General features: G+C 44.9%; 1 protein-coding gene across 1 annotated transcript in view; it reads left to right on the forward strand.

Moving 5' to 3' along the window:
* Positions 1-1,925: 1,925 nt before the first annotated feature.
* MSN (moesin) overlaps positions 1,926-27,205 on the forward strand; it is an 87,192-nt gene continuing 61,912 nt past the window's right edge. The window contains exon 1 of the mRNA XM_081178771.1: positions 1,926-2,079. Within this exon, the coding sequence (XP_081034897.1) occupies positions 2,068-2,079 (12 nt within the window). The 5' untranslated portion in view covers positions 1,926-2,067. The remainder of the gene's footprint in view (positions 2,080-27,205) is intronic.

Consider the following 27,205-nt stretch of genomic DNA (forward strand, 5'->3'; position numbering starts at 1 on the left):
ATACTAAGAATAATAAGATAATGATTCCATGAAATAGCAATGGAGCAGTCAATAATAAGTCCTGGTGTACAGTCATATCCAAATAAAAGGATACTTTGCAGGAACTTTCCAGCCACAAGTGAGCTCCCCCCACCGTCCCTTTTTAATAGGTCTTCTCCATCAGCCTAGTCAGTTTGCACACTGCTTTTCCATAGGAAACCATGTTCTCCAAAGAGATAAATATCTAGGAAGAAGAGAGGAAGCAACACACACACATGCGCGCACACACAAAAAACCCTTCCCAGCAACTCCATAAAGCAACAGTGATATATGATAAACGGGAAGCATAACATTTGGTTGTTTGGGGTGGAAATAATATATTTGTTAGTGTTTAGTTTTCGTATTTTCTAGTTGTTTGTTTCTCTCTCCATCCCACGACCTCCATCCAGGTTGCACATGGGGAACACACTGACTGTCCCACCAATACCATGGGAGTCTCCCTCCCTCCCTGCCTGCCCTGGATAATGTGCATGTGCTCTGTGCTTCTCAATGGCATCTGGCTGCCTGCTGTGGGTAAAGAATAACTGGGGGGAAATGGGCCCTTGATCTGATCCAACAGCCTGGCAATTATATATATAATTATATAATAAAACACTTTTCTATTTATGAGTCATTGTGTGCATATTATATATAACTGAAAAACTAAAAAGAAAACCCACGAGAAATATAATAGTGAAAAGTATGCTAATTGTATAGATATATCATCCCCAGTACATCACTGCGCATGAGAAACCCACGCCTCAGGAAAAGAAGAAGAATGAAATAGTGCTATAAACAATCCATTTGTTTGTGGTTGATTGTGCCAGTAGATTACAGTGGTCCCCAAACTTTTTTCAGGCCCCTTGATTTCATAAACACAGCCCTCCCCACCCTGTGCCCCTACAATACCTGATAAAAAGCATTATTCAGAATAGTAGTTAGGATTAACCTCTAAGGAAGATAATAACACAATAAAAATTAAAAACAGTAACAATTCATTAAACATTTATTCACAATCCAATCAAAAGTATTTAATTAATTCAGCAAAACTGGTTAGCTTAATCCAGTGATACTTGCTCTTCTAAGTCTGATGGTCATTTTCACCTCCAGTATCCTCCCCCTGAGTAATCCCACTGCCCCCCAGGGGGTGGTACCAGTCATTTTGGGAACAATAGCTCTAAAGTGTCAGGGGGAGACTGCAGGAAGACAAGGGGAGCCCCCATTTCAAATCCCCACTCAGCCGCGAAGCACACTGCGCCACCCTAATTTACCCCTCAGTGGTATTGGGAAGACAAATGTCACTTTGAGCTTCTGGGAGGAAAGGGGGGATATAAACTTAATACACGCTGTTCCGTTCTTTGCAAAAGAAAGAGCAAGGCATCTTCTTCCGCTTGAAAAAAAAGATGGAAAAAATATAAGGTGGATTTCACAGAATGCTGTAAAAGTGAGAAACACAGAATCATAAATTGTAGAGTTTGAGGGAACCCCAAGGGTCATCTAGTCCAACCCCCTGTAATGCAGGAATAGTGAAATAATTCGTGTGTATTGATGTATGATAGAGCAACAGGGAACTGTCTGATCCCCTTTCGACGCCATCTAGGCCGGTGGCTATTAGCTCATCTTGTGGCAGGGAGTTCCAGAAGGGAACGAATTCTTTCCCGAAAGCGCTTAAGCGCTCGAGCGATAGCAAAGTGGGACAGAAAAATCCCCTCTCCGCCCTCCCGCTCCCCATCGCCCTTCCTGCTCCCGGGGGTGGGGTGGGGGTTGTTCTACGGAAGGGGTGGGCGAGGAAGCCCCTGAGGGGACCCAATCCTCGCCTGCCAGCTTGCGGCCGGAGTCAGGACGCCAGGCTCGGGAGGGGCGGGGGCTCGGGAGCGACTGCCCCAAAGAAAGGCGGCGCACGCTCCGCGGGCCCACAAAGGTTGGCGGGCGGGGAGAACTGCCCAGTCAGTCGAGCCCGTTAGCAGAAGGAGGCGCCCCGCAGCAGCAGCAGCAGCGACAGCCGCCCTGCCCAGAGACTGAAGCCCGCCGAGCCAGCCCGAAGGCACCATGCCCAAAACGGTACGGAGAGCCTGCCGGGAGAGGCTTGCGCCCTCCACGGAGTAAATGGGAGGCCCCGCGCATTGCACTTCTCCCTCTATCCCGCTCTCGAACTGGGAATCGACCCCGTTTGCTTCCCGCCTGGGGAGGAGGAGGGCTTTCCCTTGCGCGCGTAAAGCCCCCTCTGCGCCTCACTCAGAAACGCTTTGCTTGACCCTACGCGCTACGGAGGCTTCTCTGTTTCACGTTCTCCGGGCGGGCTCCGGGCCGCGGGGTGGAGGGGGTGTGGGGAGGCGGGCAACAGTTCGAGCCCGGCTGACGGCGACGGGGCGGGGGATGACGGCGGCTCCCGGCCCTGCCACTTCTCTAGTCTCCCGGTTGGCGGCGGGTCTCTCCCGTCTCCTCCTTTCTCCGGGGCCCGCTGACCCGCCTGAGGCATTGAGTCCTTCCCTGTCTCCTTCCCTCGCTCTCTCGCCTCTTCCTCGTGAATGGGATACATTCATGGCAGGAAGGAGGAGGGAGGGAGGGTGTTTGTGAAGCGGGAGGGCGAGCGCCCGCTGCCGGGTGCTTGGCTGACTGAGGGGGCGCGCGGGCGGCTCTCCTAAGCCAGTGGGCCTTCTCCAAGGAGCGTCAGTCGGGGCGCGCCTCTAGCCGCACGAGGAAGTCTTGTCCTCCCCCCTCCCTGCCAGGGCAGCCCAGCCCACTCTTCTCGCACCCCCCTCCTTGATGCGCCCCGGCCCACGCCCCGCTTCGGGCCTTGAGTTGGCATTTGTTCCTCTGCGCTTCTCAAGAGCCACTGAAAGTTCGGCGGTTGGGTGGGGGTCCTATTTGTCGCTGCCATCTCCCTCCCCCATGTGGCCGGAGATGTGTGGCCTTTTTTCCTCAGAGAACTCCTCTTAGCAGAAACTGAGGCAAAAATCCCGGGAAAACCTCTTTGAGTAGAGAAGCTGGATGTGAATTCAGCTTTTGAGCAGGTCATGAACTGAACCACTTCACAACTTTCCACTCCTGTTTATTACTGAAACCAATCTAAATTTATTTGCTACCACCTATTTATGGCAGTCTGATGGATTCAGAATGCTAGATGCCCCAGTTATGTGTTCTGTGAAACCCAAGGACACTGGCTGTACATTGCAACACACTGATGATACCTTTGGGGTTGTTTCGAACATTTTTTCACCCACTCTGAGCGTTGCTTCTGCAATGGGAGGGTGGGGGTGTAAATATCTTCTGTAGTTATATATGTAGCGTTGCTTGTTTCATTTGGTGGGTTGGACAGGGCAGCACCTGTGGGCAGAAGGGCAGGTTTGGTCACCCTGCAAAAGTGCAGTGCTACTATTTGCTCTGTAGGGATAGCTGGCGGAGGTAATGATAGCTTGACGCTTTGTGTTGTGATTAAACGCCCCCCCCCCCAAAAAAATGGCAAAAGTCCAAGTGACCAGTCTCTGAGAAGACTAACTTGACCAGGAACTTGAGTTAGGACTGCAAACTTTTAAGCCACAGAAAGTGTTTTTTTTTTTTTTGAGCAAAGGTACATAATATTACCGGGGGCATGCATCCTTATGAATACATGTTTTTCTGAGGGCTGGATGCAAAAGAAGATGGGCACTCCTTCCCTTTGTGTAAAGGGGGACAGGCATTCATTACAAGATGCTCCTTCCCAGTGTGCCCTCATCTTTACAACCATCAAGGTTACTAGAGCCTCCTGTTCTATTTTGATTCAGGTATCCAATGCATAATTCCTGCTTTTATTTATCTCCTCACCTAAGGCTGCAATCTTATGTATGCTTGCAGGGAAGTGTGCCCCACTGAACTCAGAGGGTCTTACTTATGGGTATATGTACATAAGACACCAATCTGCATTTTTCTGTGAAAATTACCCATGCTTAAGTCTCAACTAAATCAATGGAGCTGATGTTGCAATAGGTCTCACTCATTTCAGGGTAACTTAAGCATGCCTCACTTTCAAGGGCTTGCACTACCCACTGATAATTTTGCATGAGGCTAATTTGCAAGGAGTTGCTCTTTTAGGGGCTATGGAGGGGTGTTGGTATGCACAGCATTGCTGCCAGTTGTGGGTAACTGGCCTGGAAAGACCCTCCTCTGCCTCAGACCCTGAAGAACCACTGCAAACAGTACTGAGCTAAATGGACCAATGGCTTGACTCAGTTTGAGGCAGCTTCCTGTGTTCCTTTTTGCACTTACAAAAGTGTGTGTTTGTGTGTGTTCAGAAATAATGAAGCTCCTGCTGCTTGCACTCAGTGGAGGCTGCTGGATAAATTAATGCAGTTGTGCAACTTTCCATTGGCAACCGCCAGCAAGCAGTCATGCCCTCTGGTTGCTTTGCATCTTAGAAAGACTTGCATGAAAGTTTTATTCTCTTCCACGAAACGCAAAAAACCCCACAGGAAGATGCCAAGCCCAGGACGTCTTCTCCCTATATCCTGGCCCTTCAATGGCACCAGCTCTCCAGGCAGAGGGTTGATCACATCTCACTGCAGGAAGCATAAAGCAATCTCTTTCTGCTTGGGTTTTCCCTGCTATGGTGAAACCCATCTATGGGTAGGACAACCGTTTTACACTTAGAGGGGATTTTGAGCATTGATAAGCATATACTCCTGAATGTGTTTGTTAATGAAGTATCAGAAATTCTGTGAGTACCGTATTTTTCGTCCCATAGGACGCACCTAGTTTTTTTGGGGGGAAATAAAGGAAATCCCCCCCTTTATCCCCCCCCCAAAGCAGGTCGGGGAAACTGAACCAGGTCGAGGAACAGCGGGATGGCGCTGCGCCTCCCTGCTGTCCCCCGAGCTTGTGGGGCTGGCCCATGTCTGCCCGGCGCAAGGGGCGCTCTGCATCAGGGCGCCCCGCCCGCCGGGCGGCAGGCTGCTATCCGCAGCATGGGGAGCCCTGCAGGACCTCCCGCAGGGCTGCCTAGGCTGCGGATGTGTGCCTGGAGAGCGAGAGGGGTCGGTGCGCACCGACCCCTCTCGCTCTCCAAGCTTCAGCAAAAGCCTGCATTCGCCCCATAGGACGCACCCAGATTTCCCCTTCATTTTTGGAGGGGAAAAAGTGTGTCCTATAGGGCGAAAAATACGGTATAAAAACTACATCAGCTGTCATAGATGCATAACAGTATAACCAGTTTAACACACTTTGTGGCTAAAGTTAGGAACCACAAGAAACTGCCTCATACTGAGTCGGGCCATTGGTCCATCTTGCTCAGTACTGTCTACACTGACTGGCAGCAAGGGCTCCCAAGGGTTTCAGGAAGCAGATGCCAAGAGGGATTGAACCTGAGACCTTCTGCATGCAGATTCTCCACCACTGATCTCTGTTCTCTATGGGTCTCCCAGCTTTCTTGCAATTCATAATTCGTTTCTCTCTTTGAGTTGCTACAGAGCCTTGTCTCAGCTTGACTCAAAAGTATTTCTTGGCTAAGGGAGGGTCTGTTGCCTTAAATGCTGAGCTTCTCAAGCCCATACTTGACTTCCTTTTGAAAAAAGGAGGTTGTCTGCGGGGAAGGCCCTCTTTATGTAAAAAAGGAGAGAGACTTTTGCAAGAAGCACTTTTGCTTGTTGCTATTTAGTTTCCAATTAGAAAACTTCTGGAGCTAACAAAAAGTTAGAAATCCTAAAACAGTTTTGTTTTTTTTTTAAGAGAGAGAGAGAGAGAAAAGCATGCAGCATAGGCGAGTAAGATTTTTTATTTTTTTTTAGGAGGAAAATGTTCCATGCATATCTCTTTAAAGTAATGAATGAATTGTGATTCTGGCGCACCTGACTGTTGGGAAAGACCTGTTCGATTCTTTGATCTGCTGTTCCCTTGATTATACAATAGGTTCTTTAAAGGGGCTGATATTTGATACTTTCCATTTCTTTGATGGCATATAACCTTTGAAATGAGATTGGTTATACAGATATTCCTTCCCCTTCCTTAAGTTAAAACATTTTGGCATGCGAAAACCCACCCCAAAAAGAGAGAGAAAGAAAGCAGCTTCATCCTTCCAACCCTTTTTCTACATGCTTTCTGAGCAATGAGTAATTTTTAGAACTTGCATCAGTCAGTAACTAGGAACACACACTGTAGGAATCATTGCTAAGACATCCAGTGGTTCAGATGAATGTTGTAAGGAGGTGTCACTTCCTGCCCCTCCACGCCCTGTTGCAACTCTTCTTCTTCCTTAGCCTTGGTGCTCCAGCTTAGGGGCAGCTTTGCAGATCAGTTTTGTGTACAGTGGTACCTCAGGTTACAAACACTTCGGGTTACAGACTCCGCTAACCCGGAAGTAGTACCTCGGGTTAAGAACTTTATCTCAGAATGAGAACAGAAATCGCACAGCAGTGGGAGGCCCCATAAGATAAAGTGGTACCCCAGGTTAAGTACAGTTTTAGGTTAAGAACAGATCTTCGGAACAAATTAAGTTCATAACCAGAGGTACCACTGCATTTGCAGATAATGAGTGTTAAGTAGCTGCATATGGAAGTCTGAGGTGGATTCAGAAGCTAAATGCTCATGAATGTGGACATGCAGATTTGATTAAATATTTAGCCTTCTGGAATGAGTTAAAGACCTGCTAGCCAGATTCCTCCTTTGGTTGGGATGTCTTAAGACTATACTTGAGATCATGTTTAGATAACAAATATGTGAGGTTACCTACTTTGTATCTGGTAAACATCTGTATGCTATAATTGTTAAAGTGGGCTGCTGGATATGTTCTGGAAAAAGTCCTGGAAGCCTAGACTTAGGAATTGATGCTAGAACCTGGAACAGAGAGATGCTTTTCTAGGCTTGCCATTACATGTACCGGTAATGACTAAGTGGTTATTGCATGGACCTTGGCTGGGGTGTTTGCAGCCTGCTGTTTCACTAGAATAACTATTATCTAGATCTATTACAGTCGTACCTTGGATCCCAAATGCCTTGGCACTTGCACGTTCTGGCTCCTGAACACTGCAAACCCAGAAGTGAGGGTTCTGGTTTGCGAACATTCTTTGGAACCCGAACGTCCAGTGGGGCTTCCATGGCTTCTGATAGGCTGCAGGAACTTCCTGCAGGCAATCAGAAGCTGTGCTTTGGTTTCTGAATGTTTGGAAGTCAAACGGTCTTCCGGAACGGATTCCCTTCGACTTCCAAGGTACGACTGTATATGTAAGGCAGTGCTTAGGGTGCAATTTTGCTTAAGAATGCAATAACACATTGCAAATTCATCTACTCTAACATTATTTACAAATATCCTAGCAACTAACAGGCACTTTGGCTATCAGTGGCTATCAGTCATGATGACTGTAATCTGCCTCTACAGTCAGAGGCAGTGATGCTTCTGAATACAAATTGCCACAAACTCCAGGAGGGGAGAGTTCTTGGGTCCTGTTTGGCAGTTTCCCCTCGGGGTTAGCCACTGAGAGAACAGGATACTGAACTAGATGGGCCATTGGTTTGATCAAGCAGGCTCTCCTTATGTTCTTATGTGGTCCACCAAATACTATTTTGTCCACCCATTGTTTCCATTGTTGATTTAAGCTGAACATGTTTGCTTTGCAAGATGCCTTGGGTGTGTGTGTGCATTACTTGGTAATAATAATAATAATAATAATAATAATAATAATAATAATAATAATAATTTATTACTTATACCCTGCCTATTTGGCTGGGTTTCCCCAGCCACTCTGGGTGGCTTCCAACAGGAGATTAAAAATACATTAAAACATCAGTCATTAAAAAACTTCCCTAAACAGGGCTGCCTTCAGATGTCTTCTAAATGTCAGATAGTTGTTTATTCCTTTGACATCTGATGGGAGGGTGTTCCACAGGGCAGGATCCACTACCAAGAAGGCCCTCTGTCTGGTTCCCTATAATCTCATTTCTCGCAGCGAGGGAATTGCCAGAAGACCCTCAGCTCTGGACCTCAGTGTCCGGGCCAAACAATGGGGGTGGAGACGCTCCTTCAGGTATACTGGGCCAAGGCTCTTTTGGACTTTAAAGGTCAGCACCAACACTTTGAATTCTGCTCTGAACCACTTGAGCCTGCTTCAGACTCATTTGGGGCAAAATGTGTGAGCAGCCCACCCCAATCCAGTGCGTTCAGTTTGCCTGACATGAATGGCTGATGAGGGTTTCGGCTGCGCGTGTGTGGCTTACTCAATGAAAGCATCACAACTGTGCAGATATGAAATCAGCTTCTGTGAGGTTGATTCCCGGATGGTCCACTCAAACACAAAGTTGCATATTCTAATGAATTGTGATGTGCACCAGCCCTCCTAATTTATAGAACAGCATTTCTCAAATTTGCTTTCAAGCAGGCCTCCATGCCCCAGCCGCTCCAGTGCTTCCCTACTCTCTAGCTATGCTATAGCCTTCTGGTTGGAGCGATGCCAGCACCAGCAGTGCATCATATAGCAGGTCACCTGGCATTCCTGGAAAAGTTGACCAGTTTTGCCTTTAAGAACAAAAGAACATAAGAGTCTTCTGGATCAGGCCAATGCCCACCTGATCCAGTATCCTGTTCTCATAGTGGCCAACCAGATGCTGTAATGGAAAGGCCACAAGCATGATCCAAGCAAAAAAGGCTCTCCCCTCCTATGCTTTCCAGCAACTGGTATTCAGAAATGTTAATGGCTCTCAGCTGTGGAGGGAAGAGTTTAGTCATCACAGCTGGTAGCCGTCGATAGCCCTCTCCTCCTCTTACAACCTATTTTAAAGCCATCTAGCTTGGTGGCCATGGCACTGTGGTCTAAAGCACTGAGCCTCTTGAGCTTGCCAATCGGACAGCGGCTTGAATCCGCATGACAAAGTGAGCTCCCATTGCTTTGTCCCAGCTTCTGCCAACCTAGCAGTTCAGAAACACACCAGTGCAAGTAGATAAATAAGTACCGCTCTGGCGGGAACGTAAACTGTCTCCGTGCGCTCTGGCACTTGTCACAGCATCCCATTTTGCCAGAAGCGGTTTAGTCATGCTGGCCACAGAAAGTTGTCTGTGGACAAATGACGGCTCCCTCAGCCTGAAAAGCAAGATGAGCTCTACAACTCCATAGTTGCCTTTGACTGGACTTAACTGTCATGGAGTCCTTTACCTTTTACCCTTTTTTTTTAAACCTGTGTGAGTGAGTTCCTAGTTTAATTATGTGGTGTGTGAGTAAGTCCTTCAGAGCTGCAATTTTAAGGAGAAAGGTTTGTGTGGGTTATACCGGTAAATTAAATTATTCAATGGAAAAACATTCTTATTTGATAGAATGGTTAGTTTTAGTAATTACTTTAACTATGTCATGTATTATTTTGTTTTTATGTATCTTCTTTTGTAATGGCTTCTGCTAAACAAAAAAGCAATAAAGTGGGGTTTTTTTTTTTGTTTTTGCTTGGTAAAGGTGGCTTGAAGACAAGACAAGTGGGCGGAAAGGGAGTTCTTTTCCCTCTAAGGATTAGAGCAGTGTTTAATGAACCAAAGGGGGATAAAAGGTTGATTTTTAGAATAATGGAATAGGAGATAAAGAGACTAAAAGCTATTATAGGAGGAGGAAGTAGAACCGGCAGCAAAGAAGAATGAAAAGGAATGTGGATATATGTTTTAATCTGTTTATTGTTGATTTTGTGTTTTAAATTGTTTAGAGAGGTGTTTTATGGTTGTCTTTAACTGATACTTTTATTGTTTTATTCTCTTTGTAAACACTTGAGCAGTGTATAAACTATGAAATAGAATAGATGCTTAGTGGGGGAGTGGGGTAAAATATAAATGTGAAAGGAGGGGGGAAACGAGGGTACTGTCAGTGGCGTGTGTGTGTGTGTGAAAAAAATATAAATTAAAGTGTCTTTTGTGCTCTCTCTTAAAAAGCCTACAAGTACAGGAATTGGGCCAAGGGTCACTTTACTGCTCCTTCCATCCAGTGGTAGCAAGTCAGGAGCTTCTGGGAAGCTGACAAGCAGGGGTTCGTGGCAGTGGCTCATGGTGGGCAGACAGGAACAGTTGTGTCCTCCCAGGGATGAAGGCTGGGGGAGCTCCATGTTGGTGGCATTGGCCCTGAAGGTACATGTGCAGCCCCAGCACCAGACCTCATCACCACTTCCTTCATGAGCCACCACTGAAGGTGGGGAAGGAATATCCTTCAATGAATGAGAAGTCTCAGGCCTGCTTTCCCCTGTCTGTATGCAGTATGCATGATGTGGACTGAAAGAAAGATTAAAGCTATGGTGTGGCACAGGTGTACTGAAGCCCACTGAAATAAAAGTATTAAGGTGTGTCCATCTGTGCTGGATTGTGGCCTTCCTCAACTTGGTCCTCTTCAGAGCTTTGGGACTACATCTTCCATCAATCCCAGCCAGCATGGCTTCAAGAAAGCCTGCTGCACAATGGGCTTTTAGGGTCTCATTACGTTCCTCTGTAAAATTGCCATGTACTTAAATTTGTGCATAAATTTTTACGAAATCTCACAATGCTGAGCAATACTTCCCAGAAAGAAACTGCACCTTTAATGGTGACTTTCTAGTAATATGATTATGGATAATGTTGTTCTACTGCTGTAAAACACCCAGAAGTGTCTGTTTTTAAAAAATAATCAAGCAGCATTTAAATTTTATTAAATTAATAAGTGACTGATTATAGGTGACTTGGTGACTGTCCTCTGTGGAGACGCTGATCATTTGTCTGATACAAGAGATCCAGGCTTGTCTGCAGCTGTTGGGGGCTGGGGCTGCTTCCTGTACTTGGGATTTTCATCTTCCTGAGCTCTCTCTCTCCCTCAGACACAAGACAAGTTAAACTACTGTATTAGCCGGAATATAAGACGCACCTGAATATAACCTGCACCTTTAAAATTCGGGGGGGGGGGGAGAAACAATACCTAAATATAAGCTTCTCCCTTAAAATTCTGCAGGCACTCACACCCATTCCATTTTACTGTATGTCTGTTTCAGCAGTGATATAGTAAAAGCCAGTTTTAGTAAGGTTGCGAATATAAGCTGCACTTTAACTTTTCACGGTTGGAATTTGGAAAAAATGTGAGGCTTATATTCAGGCCAATACGGTATATATCATGTTAGCAACATCTATGAACTTGTGGTTGGGTTTCTTCTTTTTTAAAAAGTAGCACTCGTGGGGTGGGTAGGGGCTGATTAAGATTAAGACTGCAGGATGGGGGAGGTGAGTTTTTCAGCAGGAAGAACGTGCATGTAAGGCTTTTCTTTAGGGACATCACCACCACTACCACCACTGACTGCATTCCATGGTCTGAATCCTTCCTTCTCTGCCTCCCCTCTACCAAAAAAACATACCTGCTGGTTCTGGTTTTTGTTTTAAAGAGGAAGGAAGGAAGGAAGGGAAAAAGAAAGGAGGATGTTCTCAAACATAGGATTAAGAGACACGTGAGATCTACTGGTAGCTGGACCTTTCTACTGGGGTGGTGGCATTGTAGTGTTATGGAATTAATGCAGTTCCAGCTAGCACACCCCCAAGCTTTCAAACCACCTGAGGGAGGCTTTCTTCATGAACCAGGTGACGCAACCAAGACCTGCTAAGGTCAGTGGGACTAACTGTGAGTTCTTCATAGTTCCATCTCCTGCCAAAATGACACCTCAAAGCATAAGATTTCATCAAGCATCTCTCTCCAAAACAAATGGAACAACTTTGTTGCCCACGGTAGTGAGATCCCATCACTGATGGCATTGTTTTCACAGGGACATTGCAAATGGTTCCTTTCATACGCAAGCACAGCCAGCGTCACCCGCACGTCTTCAGGAAGGTAAAGGGGAGAAATTGTTCTTCCAGGGGCAGGTTCTGCTGCTGTTGATTTGGATGTGGCTAAATCTGAAAGGGAAACCCTTCCATAGTTTCTGCTGGTCCAAATACATATATTTTATTGAATTTATGTCCCACCTTTTTCTCCAAGTAGCTCAAGTGGTGTACATGGTTCTCATCTCCCTCCTCAATTAATTCCCACAACAACCCTGTGAGGTTGGTTAGGCTGAGAGGCAGTGACTAGTCTAAGGTCACACTTGCTGAGCTTAATGGCTGAGTGGGGATTCGAGCCCTGGACTCACCCACGTCCTACTCCAACACACTAACCAGTGCAGCATACTGCCTCTGTGCTGTGACTTCGTGTTGCTTACACACACACACACACACCATGTACGTGTGGATAAACTTACATAGTTATGAGTTTGAGGCTGTGTGAGAGAGTGCAGACTTCATATGCCTGCATCTCAGCACCTGCAGTGTGTACATCCGGTGGCAGGAAATGCATGCTTTTCTGTCTCGAGTGAAATCTAAACCCTGAGATTAAATCTTAGTCAATTGGTTTAACTGGGCACATAAGTGAACACAATAGTTCTCAAGTGAGCAGCCTCCTGCCTTTGTCTTCAGGCCATGCATACTTGTAGGAAGTGGCATTGCCTCCTGCATGTGCAAGGGAAGCAAAGTCAAAATCCTTTAAAAGGGATGCTTGCCACCTGCTCTTTCTTTCGTAAGTTCTTGCAATAAAAAGTTAATTTTAAAAAGTGACATATTTATCCGATTGCTCTGTTAAACACTGTGACTCCAGTAGCTCCTCAGATATGTTTGTGAAACCCTCCGTCTGAACTGCTTGTTGGAAGGGTCCCTTGCCACCATACCTAAGGCGCCCCTTGCTGGCTGTCCCTTCCCAGTAGCTATCCAGGGACTTTGCTTCTGCACAGTGGCAGGCATGCATTTTGGGGGGCCTTGAAGCTTGAACAATTACGTGGGCCCCTTTGCAACCAGCAACAAGGTCTGGGTAACCCCTATTATCTTCTTGTGGGGTTGTTCCATGACATATCACCACATATTTTTTTAACTACTACACCTCAGATTTCAATTAAAAATGCCAGTCACTGGTGTGAATATTTTCCCCCCCCATGCCTTAGAGTTTTTGAGTTATGGGGTGTGGTGAAAATTAGAGAAATGTTATATAGGTGCATGATGCATTATAGAATGATGAAATAAAACAAAGAAAAGACCACAGTCAATAAAGCTGTTTATTTTAGACACCTATGAGAATACATAGCACATGAAGCACATTTTACAAAATACATTTCCCCCCTGGTTATTCTAGCAACATATGTACAGTTTTGTCATATGAGAGCTTCCTTGCAATGTCATTTTCTAGAGACGATATACATAAAGAATTCAAGTGTTCTTCCATCATGGTAGACTGAAATGTGTTCTCCATAAAATACAGTGTTGCAAAATTCCTTTCTGCTTCACAGCTTGTGGTAGGCATTGTCAAGTACAGCTTAGGCACAGTAGTAAAACTGGGGAACATTTCAATTAGGTGTGGCTCACAAAAAGGCTGAAGAACCTCGGCACATTGCATTTTTGGTGGCCTGTTCTAGGATTTCCTGTGGTGCAGATATTCTTTGAACTGATAACTCTTGTTTACTAATTTGTGATCAATATAACCTTTGCAATATGATATCGTAAGTTTAAAACTGTCTTCATCAATTTCAGAATTGTTCACCAATCTGCTCATCAGGTTAATCCTTTTGAGTAACTGGCTTATCAAGCTATCATAGAATTGATATAGAACTTCTATCCTAAAATTGTCAGCTCCTCTGAAAGAAGCAACACAACTTGTTCTATTTGAAAATTTCCAAACAATGTGTTTGGGAAGCATCATAACTTGAAGTGATAGCTCCATACAAACCTTTTGCTTCTGATTCATAATGTGCAATCCTATCGACTGAATTTTCTCTGAGTTCTTTAACAAATGAAAGTAAATAGGATAGCAGACAATAACCTTCAAATGCACCAAAACCAGGGTTTTGTAATTTCTTACTTGTTTGGTGAAATGCTCCAGCACTTCTTCTCAAATGACTGTTAAAATAGCATTTTCCAGCTTTGTCAACTTATGGTATAAATTCTCTGCATCTTGTTTACATTCAGGCTTCTCGTCTTGAGTCTTAAAAAATATGTTTGAGAGTTTGTAAAATGCCTGTATATCCATTTTTAATTGCCTGGACTGCTTCATAGTATGCAGACCATCTAGTTACAATTAAGCTCTTTACAGAAAAATGTAGATTGTCCCATGTGTTTAAAATCCTCCATCTTCATGTAGATCCAGAAAAGAAAACAGCTCCTGCAAAATGCCAAAATAGTCATCAACTTCAGGTACAGTAGACACTGCCTTCTCTCCAACAACGTTAAGTGAGTGGGCCATTGAACCAAGATATGAACAAGCCTTTTGCCCTGTGGGTGCAGACCTTTGCCCTTCTTTTTTCACGAGCCAGTCAACAAGACAGCATGTTCCCATTAACTCTGGTTTTCCTGTGTTGTCCAAACTGAGAAACTGTGGTCAATAGCTTGAGAAGGAAGGGTGGGTTGTGAGAACAACCCAAAAAACAAGTAAGTAAGAAAGCAAAGCTATAGTTCCATGGTTTGGCTGAATTGAGGACGTATAATAAATGGAAGACTTATTGGTTTGTTGGCTGGCTAACAAAAGAGCTGGGCAATAGGCTAGTTCCCTTGGCATTGCCCACTTTGCCACTGGCAGGAAGTCTTACACTTTGAAGGGAGGACCATCTGAGTGAGCTAAACAGCTCCCTCCCAGCTTGCTTCCTGCCATCTCCACTGGAGGATGTTGGTGCTATGTGTGGTGAGACATGTGGGCGGGAATCACTGGTTTTTTTTTATCTACCCCTTTTTGTTTAGTTCCCACCTTGGCTTTGCCAAGAGATGCTCACCCAAGTGCTCCACTTCTGCCTCTCAACGCTGACCATCTAACTACATGCCCATTTACTGGTGTGATTGCTTTATGAGGATTGCAAGTGTCTAGTCTAGTGGTAGGAGGCTGAGCTGTGAGCAAGAGATTTATCAGTTCAAATTTATCTCTTGTCTTCTCTGCCATTAGTGATGCTGGCTGGAAAATAGTTCAGTTTCTAAAAGTGATTTTTTTGTGTGTGTAGTAAAATGTGTATTTGTAGCATTAGTGAATGCTGTTGAGCATGGGTAGGCAAACTAAGGCCCGGGGGCCAGATCCAGCCCAATTGCCTTCTAAATCCAGCCCACGGACGGTCCGGGAATCAGCATGTTTTTACATGAGTAGACTGTGTCCTTTTATTTAAAATGTACCTCTGGGTTATTTGTGGGGTGTAGGAATTCATTCATTTCCCCCAAAAAATGTAGTCCGGCCCCCCACAAGGTCTGAGGGACAGTGGATCGGCCCCCTGCTGAAAACGTTTGCTGACCCCTGCTGTTGAGTTCTCATGTTTCAAAATACTTAAATAGGTCAGTAAAAGTTGGTTTGTTTTCAAAGCAAACAATAAATAACAGAAAGAAATGGTGACACAGCAGTACAGATCAAGACATCCTTATTTCCCAAACGGGCATGGGTGGTGGGTGTTGAGCATCTAAGTCTGAAGCATAGGAAATAAAATCACACCACATGATAAAAAAAAGTTTTGGATCCTCCACCCCCCCCAGAACAACACAGTTTATGTGCATTTTTTTCTACAGTAGCCAAAATCCGTAGGTTTTTATACTACACACCCAAATGCACATTTTTAAGGTTTTCTATTTCTGAGCTATTGAAATACTGGCTACAGCCAACATCCATGTCAAAAGTTCTTTACCGAGTTGTTCACCCACATATTCAGTAATGACAATGGGGTGGGGAGAGCCAGAACAGGTGATTTAATTAGGGTTGTATTCAGCCCTCATAAACAGCATCCAGGTGGAAATCGCTGAAATGTCAGGGAAAATCCTTATGTATGGCAGCCCAGTTCGGTGGTGTAGATTTTGGCAAATTTCATTTTTATTTTTTTCAGATTTCGCTCAACAACGTTTCTGTCCTGATTTTCACTTTTTTGAAATATGGCAACCCTAATTAAAGTGTACATGCTTTCATCTTCTCCCATCCTTTTATAAATGTTTCATTTCATCTCCCTTTTGTGTTTGTGTCAGGGGCAGGGGGTGTTCTTCGGGGGGGTTTTGTTGAAATATAGGGCACTGGAAGCTTCTGATTCAGAAATTTATGGAAAAACCACATTATGGCCCTAAAATGAACTCCCTCTTAAAGGCAAGTTGCTTTAGCTTTGCCCCCTTAGCCTTCTATCTGGTATATGGGGGGGAGGTAATGCTGGCCAACCCGACCAGGGTAGTGTTGGGTGTGGGAAACAAGACACCCTCTGCAAGTGATCTGCAAGTAGCTTTTCGATACTGCTAGCATGGGAGACTGTCTGGGGCCAGTGATGCATCTTCTTCCCATGCACAGAGTCACCTACAAAGAGAAAAGGGCTGACTTCATGTGCTAAGTTGAACATGTGTGGGTGAACATGTAGCTTCTATTTCCAAAATGTTTATTTATTAATATTTAACCCACTCTCCATCTGGAATGGCTCCTATAACAGCTTAGATACAATCAAATTAATAACAAGAGAGTCCCTGCTTGCGGGTTTGCAAGTCGTGCCACCACATGAAAGGAAAAGGGAACTGGGGGGAAGAAGGGGGGGGAACGTAACTCAGACACAAAATCTTAAAAGTTAAATGGTAGTTCTTAGGCATCAGTTATTGAAACAGTTTCGGGAGTAAGTGGAGCTCACTGGAGCAGAACCGGTGGAATGGGTCTGCTTCCCATTTCTGTTAAACTAGCAAGGCCAATCCTCTCTCAAAGGCAATACTTATTATACTCATCTATTTGTTGCATTTATATCCCACTTTTACTCCGTGGAGCCCAATGTGGCATGCATGGTTCTCCCTCTGCCCATTTACTCTCCACAACACCCCTGTGAGGTAGGTTGGGCTGAGAGGCAGTGATGGGCCCAAGGTCACCCAGAGCTTCATGGTCAGGTGGGGATTTGAAATCTGATCTCTCCCAGATCCTAGTCTGACACTCTAACCACTACACCACACTGACTCCCATACTGTTACCAGCTTTAAACTCATCATCTTCTCCAAGTTGAGCACTCTCACATATTAAGTGAGGGAACCTGCCTCACCCCAATATAAACACAGCTGTAAACCAGGTTGCTCTCCCTATTGGTTAATGTGGGACCAGGATATTGCACAAGTGATAGTAATAGACAAGAGCTAGTGTGACTCTTTGGGCTGTGACAATACAGTATATTGTTGCTTAAGAATCCATGACTGGATGGCAGAGCACAGCCATTGAGAGCCCTCTCCTCCATGAATTTGTCTAATCCTCTTTTAAAGCTATCTAGGTTGGTGGTCGTCCCTGCTTCCCGTGGGAGTGAGTTCCATAGTTTAACTATGCACTGCTGTTGCAGCAGCCTTATCTTTATCCAGCTTCTTATGGCAGTTTTGGAAACCTAGGTAGGCAGTCCCTCTCCTGCCCAGTCATGCTCGATTGCTGCTCCCTTTTATTTGAATCTTGTCAGTCCCATCTGGAAACGTAACTCTCTCACACAGAGCAATACAGTTAGGCCTGGTAAGGAGGGAGCTGTGCAGGAGCCCCTGCCATAGCTGTCCCGGCCCCTCCCTCTGGGCAGGAAATGAGGCAGCAGCTTTGAGGGGAAGTCCTGAGCTTGAGACGTGTCCCGTGAAACTGCACTGCTGTTTAGCTTGCAGTGGGCTGTTCTCTCCCCGTCTGCCTGGCAGGAAGGAGCAGCTCTTCAGCCAAAATTGTGTGTGCACTTCCAAGTGCTCTGTCAGTTGGTTTGGACCTCAAGGCTTTTCTTCTCCTTTATTTTTATTTTTTGAACCCAACCCATTTGTGGCCTGAGCATTCCTTCTCCATGCTGCAAATACATGGGCAGCTAGGAGACTCCCTCTGGCCAGTCTCCAGAACTCAGAGGAAACTGGTGACTAAATGCTTCCTCTGAATGACGTCGTCTCCTGGACCTTTCCCTGACTTTGTGCAAAAAAGGCCTTATTTGGCTGATTTGCTCTTTGCACAAGCCCTCCCTGCATATGCACAATAAAGTTCCTGTTATCGGGCATTGAATCATCACCCTTAAGGTCAGGGCACCAAGGCCTGCTTAGGAGAAGAAACTCTTTGAGATTCTCAAGACTTTGCTGCCCACTGCCAAGAACAGCAGGACTTCTAAATGCATAAAAGAGCCCTGCTGTATCAGACTTAAGGCCCATCTAGCTGAGCATCCTGCTTCAATCAGTGGCTAGCCAGGTATATGCAGAAAAGCAGAGAGTCCCCCATAGTATCCTTACAGAGAAGCTGGTGTTAATGTGGGCTGGATGAGAGGTAACTGTTAGGTGGATTTGTAGCTGGTTGACTGACCGAACCCAAAGGATGCTCACTAATGGTTCCTCATCATACTGGGGGGGGGGGCGGGGGCGGGGGCGGGGGAAGGACAAGTGGAATGCTGCAGGGTTATGTCCTGGGCCTGTTGTTCAATGTCTTTATAAATGACTTGGAATAAGAAATTGAGGGGATGCCCATCCAATTTGCAGGCAACACCAAACCAGGAGAGGTAGCTGCAGAAGACAGAATCACGATTCAATATGACCTCGACAGATTTGAGAATTGGGCCCAAACTAACAAAATTAATTTCAGTTTGGACAAATGTAAAGTTCTGCACTTAGGTTGGACAACCAGCTGCACAAATATAAGATGGGGGACACATGGCTTGCCATCAACACATGTGAAAAGGATCTAGGGGTCTTAGTAGCTCATAAGCTAAAGTGAGTCAGCCATGTCATGCAGCAGCAAAACAGGCTAATGCTGTTATAGACTGCATCAACAGAAGTCTAGTGTCCTGATCAAAGAAAGTCATAGTTCTGCTGTATTCTGCCTTGGTCAGACCACACCTGGAGTCTTGTGCCTAGTACTGAGCACTTCAATTTAAGAAGGATATTGACAAGCTGGAACGTGTGTAGAGGACAGTGGCCAAGATGATCAAGGGTCTGGAAACCAAGCCTTATGAAGAATGGTTGAGGCAGTTGGGTATGTTTAACCTGCAAAAGAGGAAACAGAGAGGAGAGGTTCCTGTATTGCAGTGGAATTGGCTGGATGACCCTTAGGGTCTCTTTCAACTCCACAATTCTATGAGTCTGTGGTTTTATTCTATTCTGAGCCATTACTTGTCCTTGGAGAGGACATGAAATAGATGAGTCATTTATCATTATACCTATATATTCTACTGTTCTTTTGTTTCTGTCCTGTTAAAGTATTGTCTGTTAAATTATTCTGTTTACCTTACATAGTTGGTAGTTGAAAGAATATAATCCTAGTGAGAAATGACTAATCTGGGTATCTTTGCTTGTTTCCTGAGCTTGGCAGATTATGTTGTGTGTGTGGAACCCCTTCTTTTTACAGGCGTTGTAAATTAAATTTTGCCAGTAGCCAGATTACTTGTGCTGATCTTTGCATAAGGTATTAACATTGGGAAGCCTTCCAAGGCACTGGAAATAAGGACTTGTACCATGGTCAAAAAAAGTTCTCAATGGTGGAAGAATGGCAGATGAAAGTGATGGACTATATGACACTGGCTGAGATGACAGGCAGAATCCGTGACCAACGCAAAGAGATGGTAGAAGAAGAATGGAAAAAATTTAAAAGCTACCTTAAGGACTACTATAAACTCAACGAATGTTAAAATGTTGTGGTTGCTAGAAGTAACAGGGTACAGGGATACAAGGTTAGATAATAAAGGAGGACTAAGACGGCAGAGATTAGAAAGTAACAACTGGGAGTTGCTAGTTCAAATATGGACATTGGGATGCATAGAGGGGGGGTATGGGGAAGTCCAAGAAAAGAGGTTTATGAAAATATCTTTGAAATTATTTTGTATGTTTGTTTTGTTTTATGTTTGTTTGTTTTTTTTTAAAAATGCTGTAAAACCAATAAAAATTTATTAAAAAAAAAAAAAAAGTTCTCAATGGGGAATCTCAAATTATGCCAACTTTTACTCGTGCCATAATCTATAGAAATAAACCATGCGAAGAGTTCACATTGGCACACAAACCTTTGCAGTTAGATCAGGAAGGCATACCTTCTTAATTTGAGTTTCAAGCAAAATATTCTAACCTGAAATCTAAATTCTCTTAAGATAGCAGTAGTTCTGTTTTCATGAAGCAAAATATTTTGAAAATAACCCTTCTGAAGATAACAGATGCATAATGTCAGGGAGCTAACAAGTTCTCTGACCTGTGAACTGTTTTTAGTTTCCTCAAGGCAGTTATTCCCCCAATAAAGAGCCAGGCATTACAGCAAAGGTGGAAAAACTTGCCTCAGTCAGGTGGTAGAAGACCTCTTAAATTCTGTAAATATAATGCACCAGTCTCTGCAAATGGTTTAATATAAGTCTAGGACTTGCTGATCAGAAGGTCAGCGGTTCGAATCCCCGCGATGGGGTGAGCTCCCATTGTTTGGTCCCTGCTCCTGCCAACCTAGCAGTTCGAAAGCACATCAAAGTGCAAGTAGATAAATAGGTACCACACCAGCGGGAAGGTAAACGGCATTTCCATGCACTGCTCTGGTTTGCCAGAAGCAGCTTAGTCATGCTGGCCACATGACCCAGAAGCTGTATGCCGGCTCCCTCAGCCAATAAAGCGAGATGAGCGCCGCAACCCCAGAGTTGGTCACGACTGGACCTAATGGTCAGGGGCCCTTTACCTTTACCTGACTTGTAAAGTAGCATCCTTGATGACTGCAGTGTCTGTACTGAATGAGGTTTAGCACTGCTGCTATTCTTTACAGGACCTGCAGCTCCTGTGTGTGTGTGTGTGTGTTTCAAATTCCACAAACTGCCTTCATGTGCAATAGATGCAGATACTTAAAACCCTGTGAAAAAGCCTTTGCTGTTGGAGCACCCAGATCCATAATTCTCCCAGACTGGCCAGTGGCTCTCCAGGGTTTTGGGCAGGCACCTCTCCCTGCTGTACCTGGAGATGCCATTGGGGATTGAACCTGGGAGTTTCTGCATGCAAGGCAGGTGATCTGCCAATGAGCCACAGCCTTTCGGCAATACCATGGCTCCATGGGAGGAAGCCGAAATGGAAGCACAGCATAGAAGAGGTGTTTTCTAGCATGAGGGGTTGGCTGGCTGTAGTCTTATGTACTGATGCTCTGCGCCAGCTCCTGCTTGCCACAATCGAAATGTGACTTGCAAGTATTCAGCATCAATCACTTGGGCAAATCATTGCAAAGGAAACCACTTCAGTTCTTTACTGGAGGAAAGAGTGGAGACTGATGTGTCCATGTGGTAGTTGCAGTAGCAGAAGATATTTTGAGGTAGGGGGCAGGTACTGCAAACTCTCTTTTAATGGTGGGTGGGAATTGTAGTTTGTGTGAAGACTCCAGTCTTCTTAGGTGGAAAGCCAGAGCGACATGACTCAGAACACAGACTTCTCTTCTGGAGGTGCTGTACCCTGAACTTGTTGGGCAGTTAACTGCAACTACTGTGGATTTTCTATTCTCTGCCTCCAAGGAATGCTGATTCCTCCTGCATTACATAGGAAGGTATACAGACTCCTTTGGAGAAGCCTGTCCTCACTGAGGAGCACCATATAAACTTCCAGAGTTCCCCAGAGCATTGTTCAGAGAGACAGACAGACTATTGAACTCTTTAACACATGAGCTAGAGTAATAGAACACTTGTTGGGCAGACATACTGTACTCTTCACTCAAGGCATTTGTCACAACTGATAGTCTGAAAGTGGGTACAGTATCATAAAATGTAGCGAAATACATATAACAATGTAAGCAAAAACACCACAAATGTAACACTGGCAACACCCAAGCAGGGAAATACCCCCCCCCCCAAAAAAAGTTGGCTTGAATAAATTAATGGCGAGACAAATTCCTGGATGCGAGGGCTATTGAGGTCTGCTAGCCAGGCTGGCTATGCTTTGCCTCCATAGTCAGAGGCAGCAATGCTTCTGAATACCAGTTGCAGGGAATCACAGGAGGGGAGACAGTGCTCTTGTGCCCAGGTCCTACTTTGCAGGTTTCCCACTGTGGCCTCTGATTTGTCACTGTGAGCAAGAGAATGCCGGACTAGACGGGCCATTGGCTTGATCCAGCAAGGCTCTCCTTACGTTCTTACAAATAAACCAGTGGTTAAGATACTGTAGGAGATGGCTGAAATACGAGGGGCTGACATGAAAACTATGTCTGCAGCACTTGGGAACCACCTGGGGATGGTACAGTAAGGCCTGTGCTGCTGTTTTCTCCCGTGCTCCATAGACCAGGGGCAGAAGCAGCAGCCTCCCCTCCCCCCACCAATGCTTTGGATTACAAACATTCCTGACCTTTGCTCACACTCGCTTGGGTGTCAGGTATTCTTTAGCTGTGATCCCTGCATTGCAGGGGGTTGGACTAGATGACCCTTCGGGGGGTTCCACCTCTACAATTCTATGATAGGAGCTGGGGACAAATACACATCTGGAGGGCAGCACATTGGCTACTCCCGGAGTGAACACATCCTCAAAATGAGGTATTTCTCCAATGGTGCTGTAGATCTTTTGTGTTGATCCTTTGGTTTCTGGCTCCCATTCAGCTCCCATTCAGCAGTTGACCCAGTTCTAACACTGACTGTAATTACCCTTGGGGATGCTCTCCCTGAAGGGAAAAGTCGCTGAGCCTCATGCACAAGTTAACGCAGAATGCTGATGCTCAGATAAAATAATGTGTGCATGGGAGCAGCGTCTGGTGCATGGTACTTAATGCTCCCCACCCCCAAAACCAGCTCCTTAAGTGGTGTGCTGCAGGTACTTCCCCAACCCAGTGCCCTCCAGTCATTTCTTTATTTTGACTACAATTCCCATCAGCCTCGTTGGGCTGGGCTGGGAGGAGTTTCTCAGTTGGGGAGCAGCAAAGCACCCACAATCAACATCTAAACCATAGTTTTGTTTAACTATGGTTTAAAGTTATGTGCAAACCTTAAAAGTTCCTATCATTTTAGTGGGAGAGTGAACTGTGTGCTTTCCTCAGTGAGAAACTCTGCCTTAAAAGTGCTTTCACTTAACTCTATAGCTTGCTCATTTTGTATACAGTCTAGATATGCTGTAGAGGTGCATCACCATCCAGTCTCAGCTCCATTTACTCAAACTGCAGCCCATTTCCCTTTCTTGGTGTAACAGTGGGGCATGAAGACTCAGCTGCTCCCTACCTGCATCTTTCCTCTATCTACCCTGGGAGAGAACCCCTGTGAGCTGGCTATTATACCCAGCGAGGATGCAGAATCTATAGGCACGTGAGCCTCTGCTCCAGGTATGTCTCCAGCCCAGCAAGCTTATTTCAGTGCAGGCCAAGAAACATCATGGCAAGAGATTGGACTAGATGACCCTTGGGGTCCCTTCTAATTCTACGATCCTATGATTCTGTGATCAGGCTTTTTGCTGCTATTCTTTTATCACACAGAAGCAGCACCAATTCTGCTTCTGCTTCCTCTGGCATTGCTGTTCCCTCCTTCCCTCTCTTTCTGCAGTTTGCAGAGAGGATGCCATCTGCTGGCAGCTGACTTTTATGGGCAGGTGGATCGGATGAAAGAGAATCTGGGGCCACCCATTGCCCACAGGGAAGGGGGAGTGGAGTTGCTTGGCAAGTGGACCTATTGAACCCCCAAGCTGGCCCTGTTTCAATGCAAAAAAAAAAAAAAATGAAGCACAGAGAAGGTACAACTCTCAGACATTTATGGTGTAGGGGGCGGGGCTGTGATGGTGTTAATATTATTTATTTATTAATTAAAATGGACGTACCATTTGATTGTGTAAAGAAAAGAAAACCCCCCGCAATAATCTCAGAGTGGTTTACTGAAAGAATAAAGCAATGCAATTATCAGTAAAAGCAGTTAAAAACAACAGTATAAAACAGAAAACAACAACAACCCCTAAGATCAACGATAAGCTAGAAGCCAGATGTCAACATTCTGTATATTTTGACTGGCTTGCCTAAGCATAAATAATTTTAGCAGGTATTGAAAAGAGTACAGTGAAGGCACTTGTCTGATATCAATAGGCAGGGAGTTTCGAAGTTTGGGTGCTGCCACACTGAAAGATCTATTTCGTAAGAAGGTGAAAGATCAGGCATGAAACTTCTGGAGTTTCTGCCTGCAAGGTAGCAGAGAACTGCAGAGACCCAGCAAAAAAGATGAATCCAGATGTTCTCTTAATAAAATAAAAAAAAACCATTGGAGACTGCAGAACAGATTTAAGAGCCAGATTAAGTGGGTGACATCCTGCATAAGACTTGCAAGTGCTCATGAAAACTGGTGTGCGACACCCTCTGCATTTTTTTTTTTACCAAGTGTGTGTGTGGTCTCAGTGGAAGTGGTTTCTAACAAAGCTGAACTTTGCTAGAAATCTAAACAGTAATCTGCCCCTTCAAGCGGTCCTGATCTCTACAGCTTCTGTTGGTGCAAGTGACATTCTCTCCCTCCTCTTGTGAGCACTTAGAAAACCAGGTTTAAGTTTCCTAGTCTTCCTTTTCACCTGTGACCAGATGACGGGTTGAAGCAGAGCCCTGTAAATCATGTGTAAGCTTTTGTTTGCTGTGGACTTTACAAAAATACTGAGCTAATAAATCTCTCAAAGCCTCTGCTCTGCAGGATTAAGTTTCTAGAATTGGGTAAGGCTGCAACTGTGCAGTTATGTGACTTTTTGTTTCTGTAAATGCAGCTGAGAGGGGAAAGTGCCTCTCCTCCAAAATTCCTATTTCTAAAAAGAACACTGAATAATATTATCCATTTCAGGTTGATGAATTAATGCAACCCCAACCCCCTTACCCTGATGGAAATATTTATTTGCACTTTCCCCTGCAATCCAGTTTGGTGTCTTCATGTCCCACGAGCGGCTGCTTTTCTGGATCCATACTGTGGGTGATCACAAACAGCTCAGGCTTTGCTGCGCAGTCCACAGGAACTGTGTGGTGTTTTTTAACACTTGTTTATTTCACAAAATGTGATACACTACTTGATTGTAAAAAACAACAACAACCACACACCCCCTCAAAGCAGTTTACAAAAAAGATAAAACAATAATATTATCAAAAAGCAGAATCAGAAATAATAATTTAAGGCTTCCAAAAAGTTAAGGTAGTAATAAACTAAAAACAGACTAAAACTTTCATCAGCTTTCTAAATGTCTGGGTAAGGTAAAGGCCTATTTATCTACTTGCACTTTGACGTGCTTTCGAACTGCTGGGTTGGCAGGAGCAGGGACTGAGCAACGGGAGCTCACCTCGTTGCGGGGATTTGAACTGCCGACCTTCTGATCGGCAAGCCCTAGGCTCTGTGGTTTAACCCACAGTGTCACCCGCATCCCTAAATATTTGGGTAGACTTGTCTAAACAAAAATGTTTTTAGCAGGTGCCGAAAAGTGTGCAGTGAATGTGCCCGCCCATCTTCAATAGGCAAGGAGTTCCCAAGTGTAGTTGCTGTCTTTTGTTGTGAAACAGTAAATTGCCGCTTGACTCAAGTCTGTTAGGGTTTTGGGTTTTTGTTGTTGTTGAAAGCACTTTTAAACATTCTTCAGCTGAAACAAGGCTGTCAGAGCAGTTCAAAGATAACTTAGAAAGCATAGCAATCTGTGCCCTCCTCAGGCTTTCAGTCTAAAAGATAGGATGCAAAAGGGAAATGGGATTGGTGGGGAGAAGGGGGAAAAAGCAAACAGGCACCAGTTCTCTGACCACCACCGTTTGTGCTTCTTTTGGAGCTGGGACACATAGAAGGGCCTCCCCCACATCCATTGACTTTCATAGCTTCTAATTAAAATCCAGGGTGAAAAGTGCTCAATCTACTGGTGCCCAAGCTTTTTTCAAAGAAAAAGTTTTTTCATCATCACTTTTTGATGAAGTGAACATGCGTGAGGGGCAACCAAAGTTGTTGAGCTCTTTTTAGGATTTGACCCCAATAAATAAACTGCCACAGGGGCTGGATTAGGCCCCCAAAGTGGACTTTGGACATGCCTGCCTTAGTAGGACCAATCAATATGTCACAAAATAGTGAGCCACCTTCTGAGTCCCCAGAAGACTTTGTGAGATTGACTCTTAAGCAAATCAGCAGAAAGGGGGTAAAATCACAGGGAGATCATTGGCTTGATCTTCAAGATTAAGATCAGCATTTGGACTTGCCCTGAAAATGGAGATTTTTATTGGATTTGCCTCTGCTAGGTGCTGCAAGCCTCACAGTACACCAATGATTCTTGGAGAGCAGTTGGCCCTCATACTGGAAACAAAGACCAGCAGTTACCCAGAGACAGATATACAGTGGTACCTCAGGTTACAGACGCTTCAGGTTACAGACTCTGCTAACCCAGAAATACTACCTTGGGTTAAGAACTTCGCTTCAGGATGAGAACAGAAATCGCGCGGCAGCGGGAGGCCCCATTAGCTAAAGTGGTGCTTCAGGTTAAGAACAGTTTCGGGGTAAGAACGGACCTCCAGAACGAATTAAGTTCTTAACCTGAGGTACCACTGTATCCATATTGTGTGCATGGGGGGGGGCATGGAGCCAAAATCTACAGTCTCCCAAAACATTTGCTTTTTAAGTTCCTCCATTGGCCACCCACCTAGGTTGGTAGAAAACAAATCCATTTGACACAACCACCATATTTTACCACATTCTCCCTCCCACCAGCTGAATCCCTTCCAGGCTAATGTTGATACCATATTTGTATGGAAATGCTCAAATAGCAAGCAGGCAACAGAGCTGACTTTGACTTGATAAGCACTTGACTTTATTTTTAACTTTCCCTTTTTGGTCGGACTTCTGTGATGCAAGTCTGGAAAACAGGCATGTAGAATTTGGCACAAGGACCCCTTTTTTAAAGGAACCTTTGGCCACTGCCAGTAGGAGAACAGCCCACTCTTCCAGCTGGATTCATTGTCTTTTTGTTTTCATAGTGATTACTTAGGCAGCCTGCTTAGTATTTGGCTGGAGTTTTCCAACATATAACGTGGCTCTAGTCTTCCTCAAGAAAGCTCTCTTTGCAATGGGGCCTAGAACACTAGGTCGTTAGAGTGGAAAGGACTCTCTCAGAAGGTGAAGGACTCTTTTCGTTGGAGGTTTTAAAGCAGATGTTGGATGACCATCTGTCAGGGATTATTTAGCAGTGATTCCTACATTCCTGGGGGGTGGCTTAGATTACCCTCTGGTGACCCTTCCAACTCTACATTTCTATGATTCTATGATATGTTTAACTTTGTCTTTATGTCTCTACACTCAATATGTTGAGGGAGAAATTTACTCTTCTCTCAGATATGAACTGCACCATTTATAATCTCTCCTCACT

This window comes from Podarcis bocagei, assembly GCF_964188305.1.
Source record: "Podarcis bocagei genome assembly, chromosome: Z".
Taxonomy (NCBI): Eukaryota; Metazoa; Chordata; class Lepidosauria; order Squamata; family Lacertidae; genus Podarcis; species Podarcis bocagei.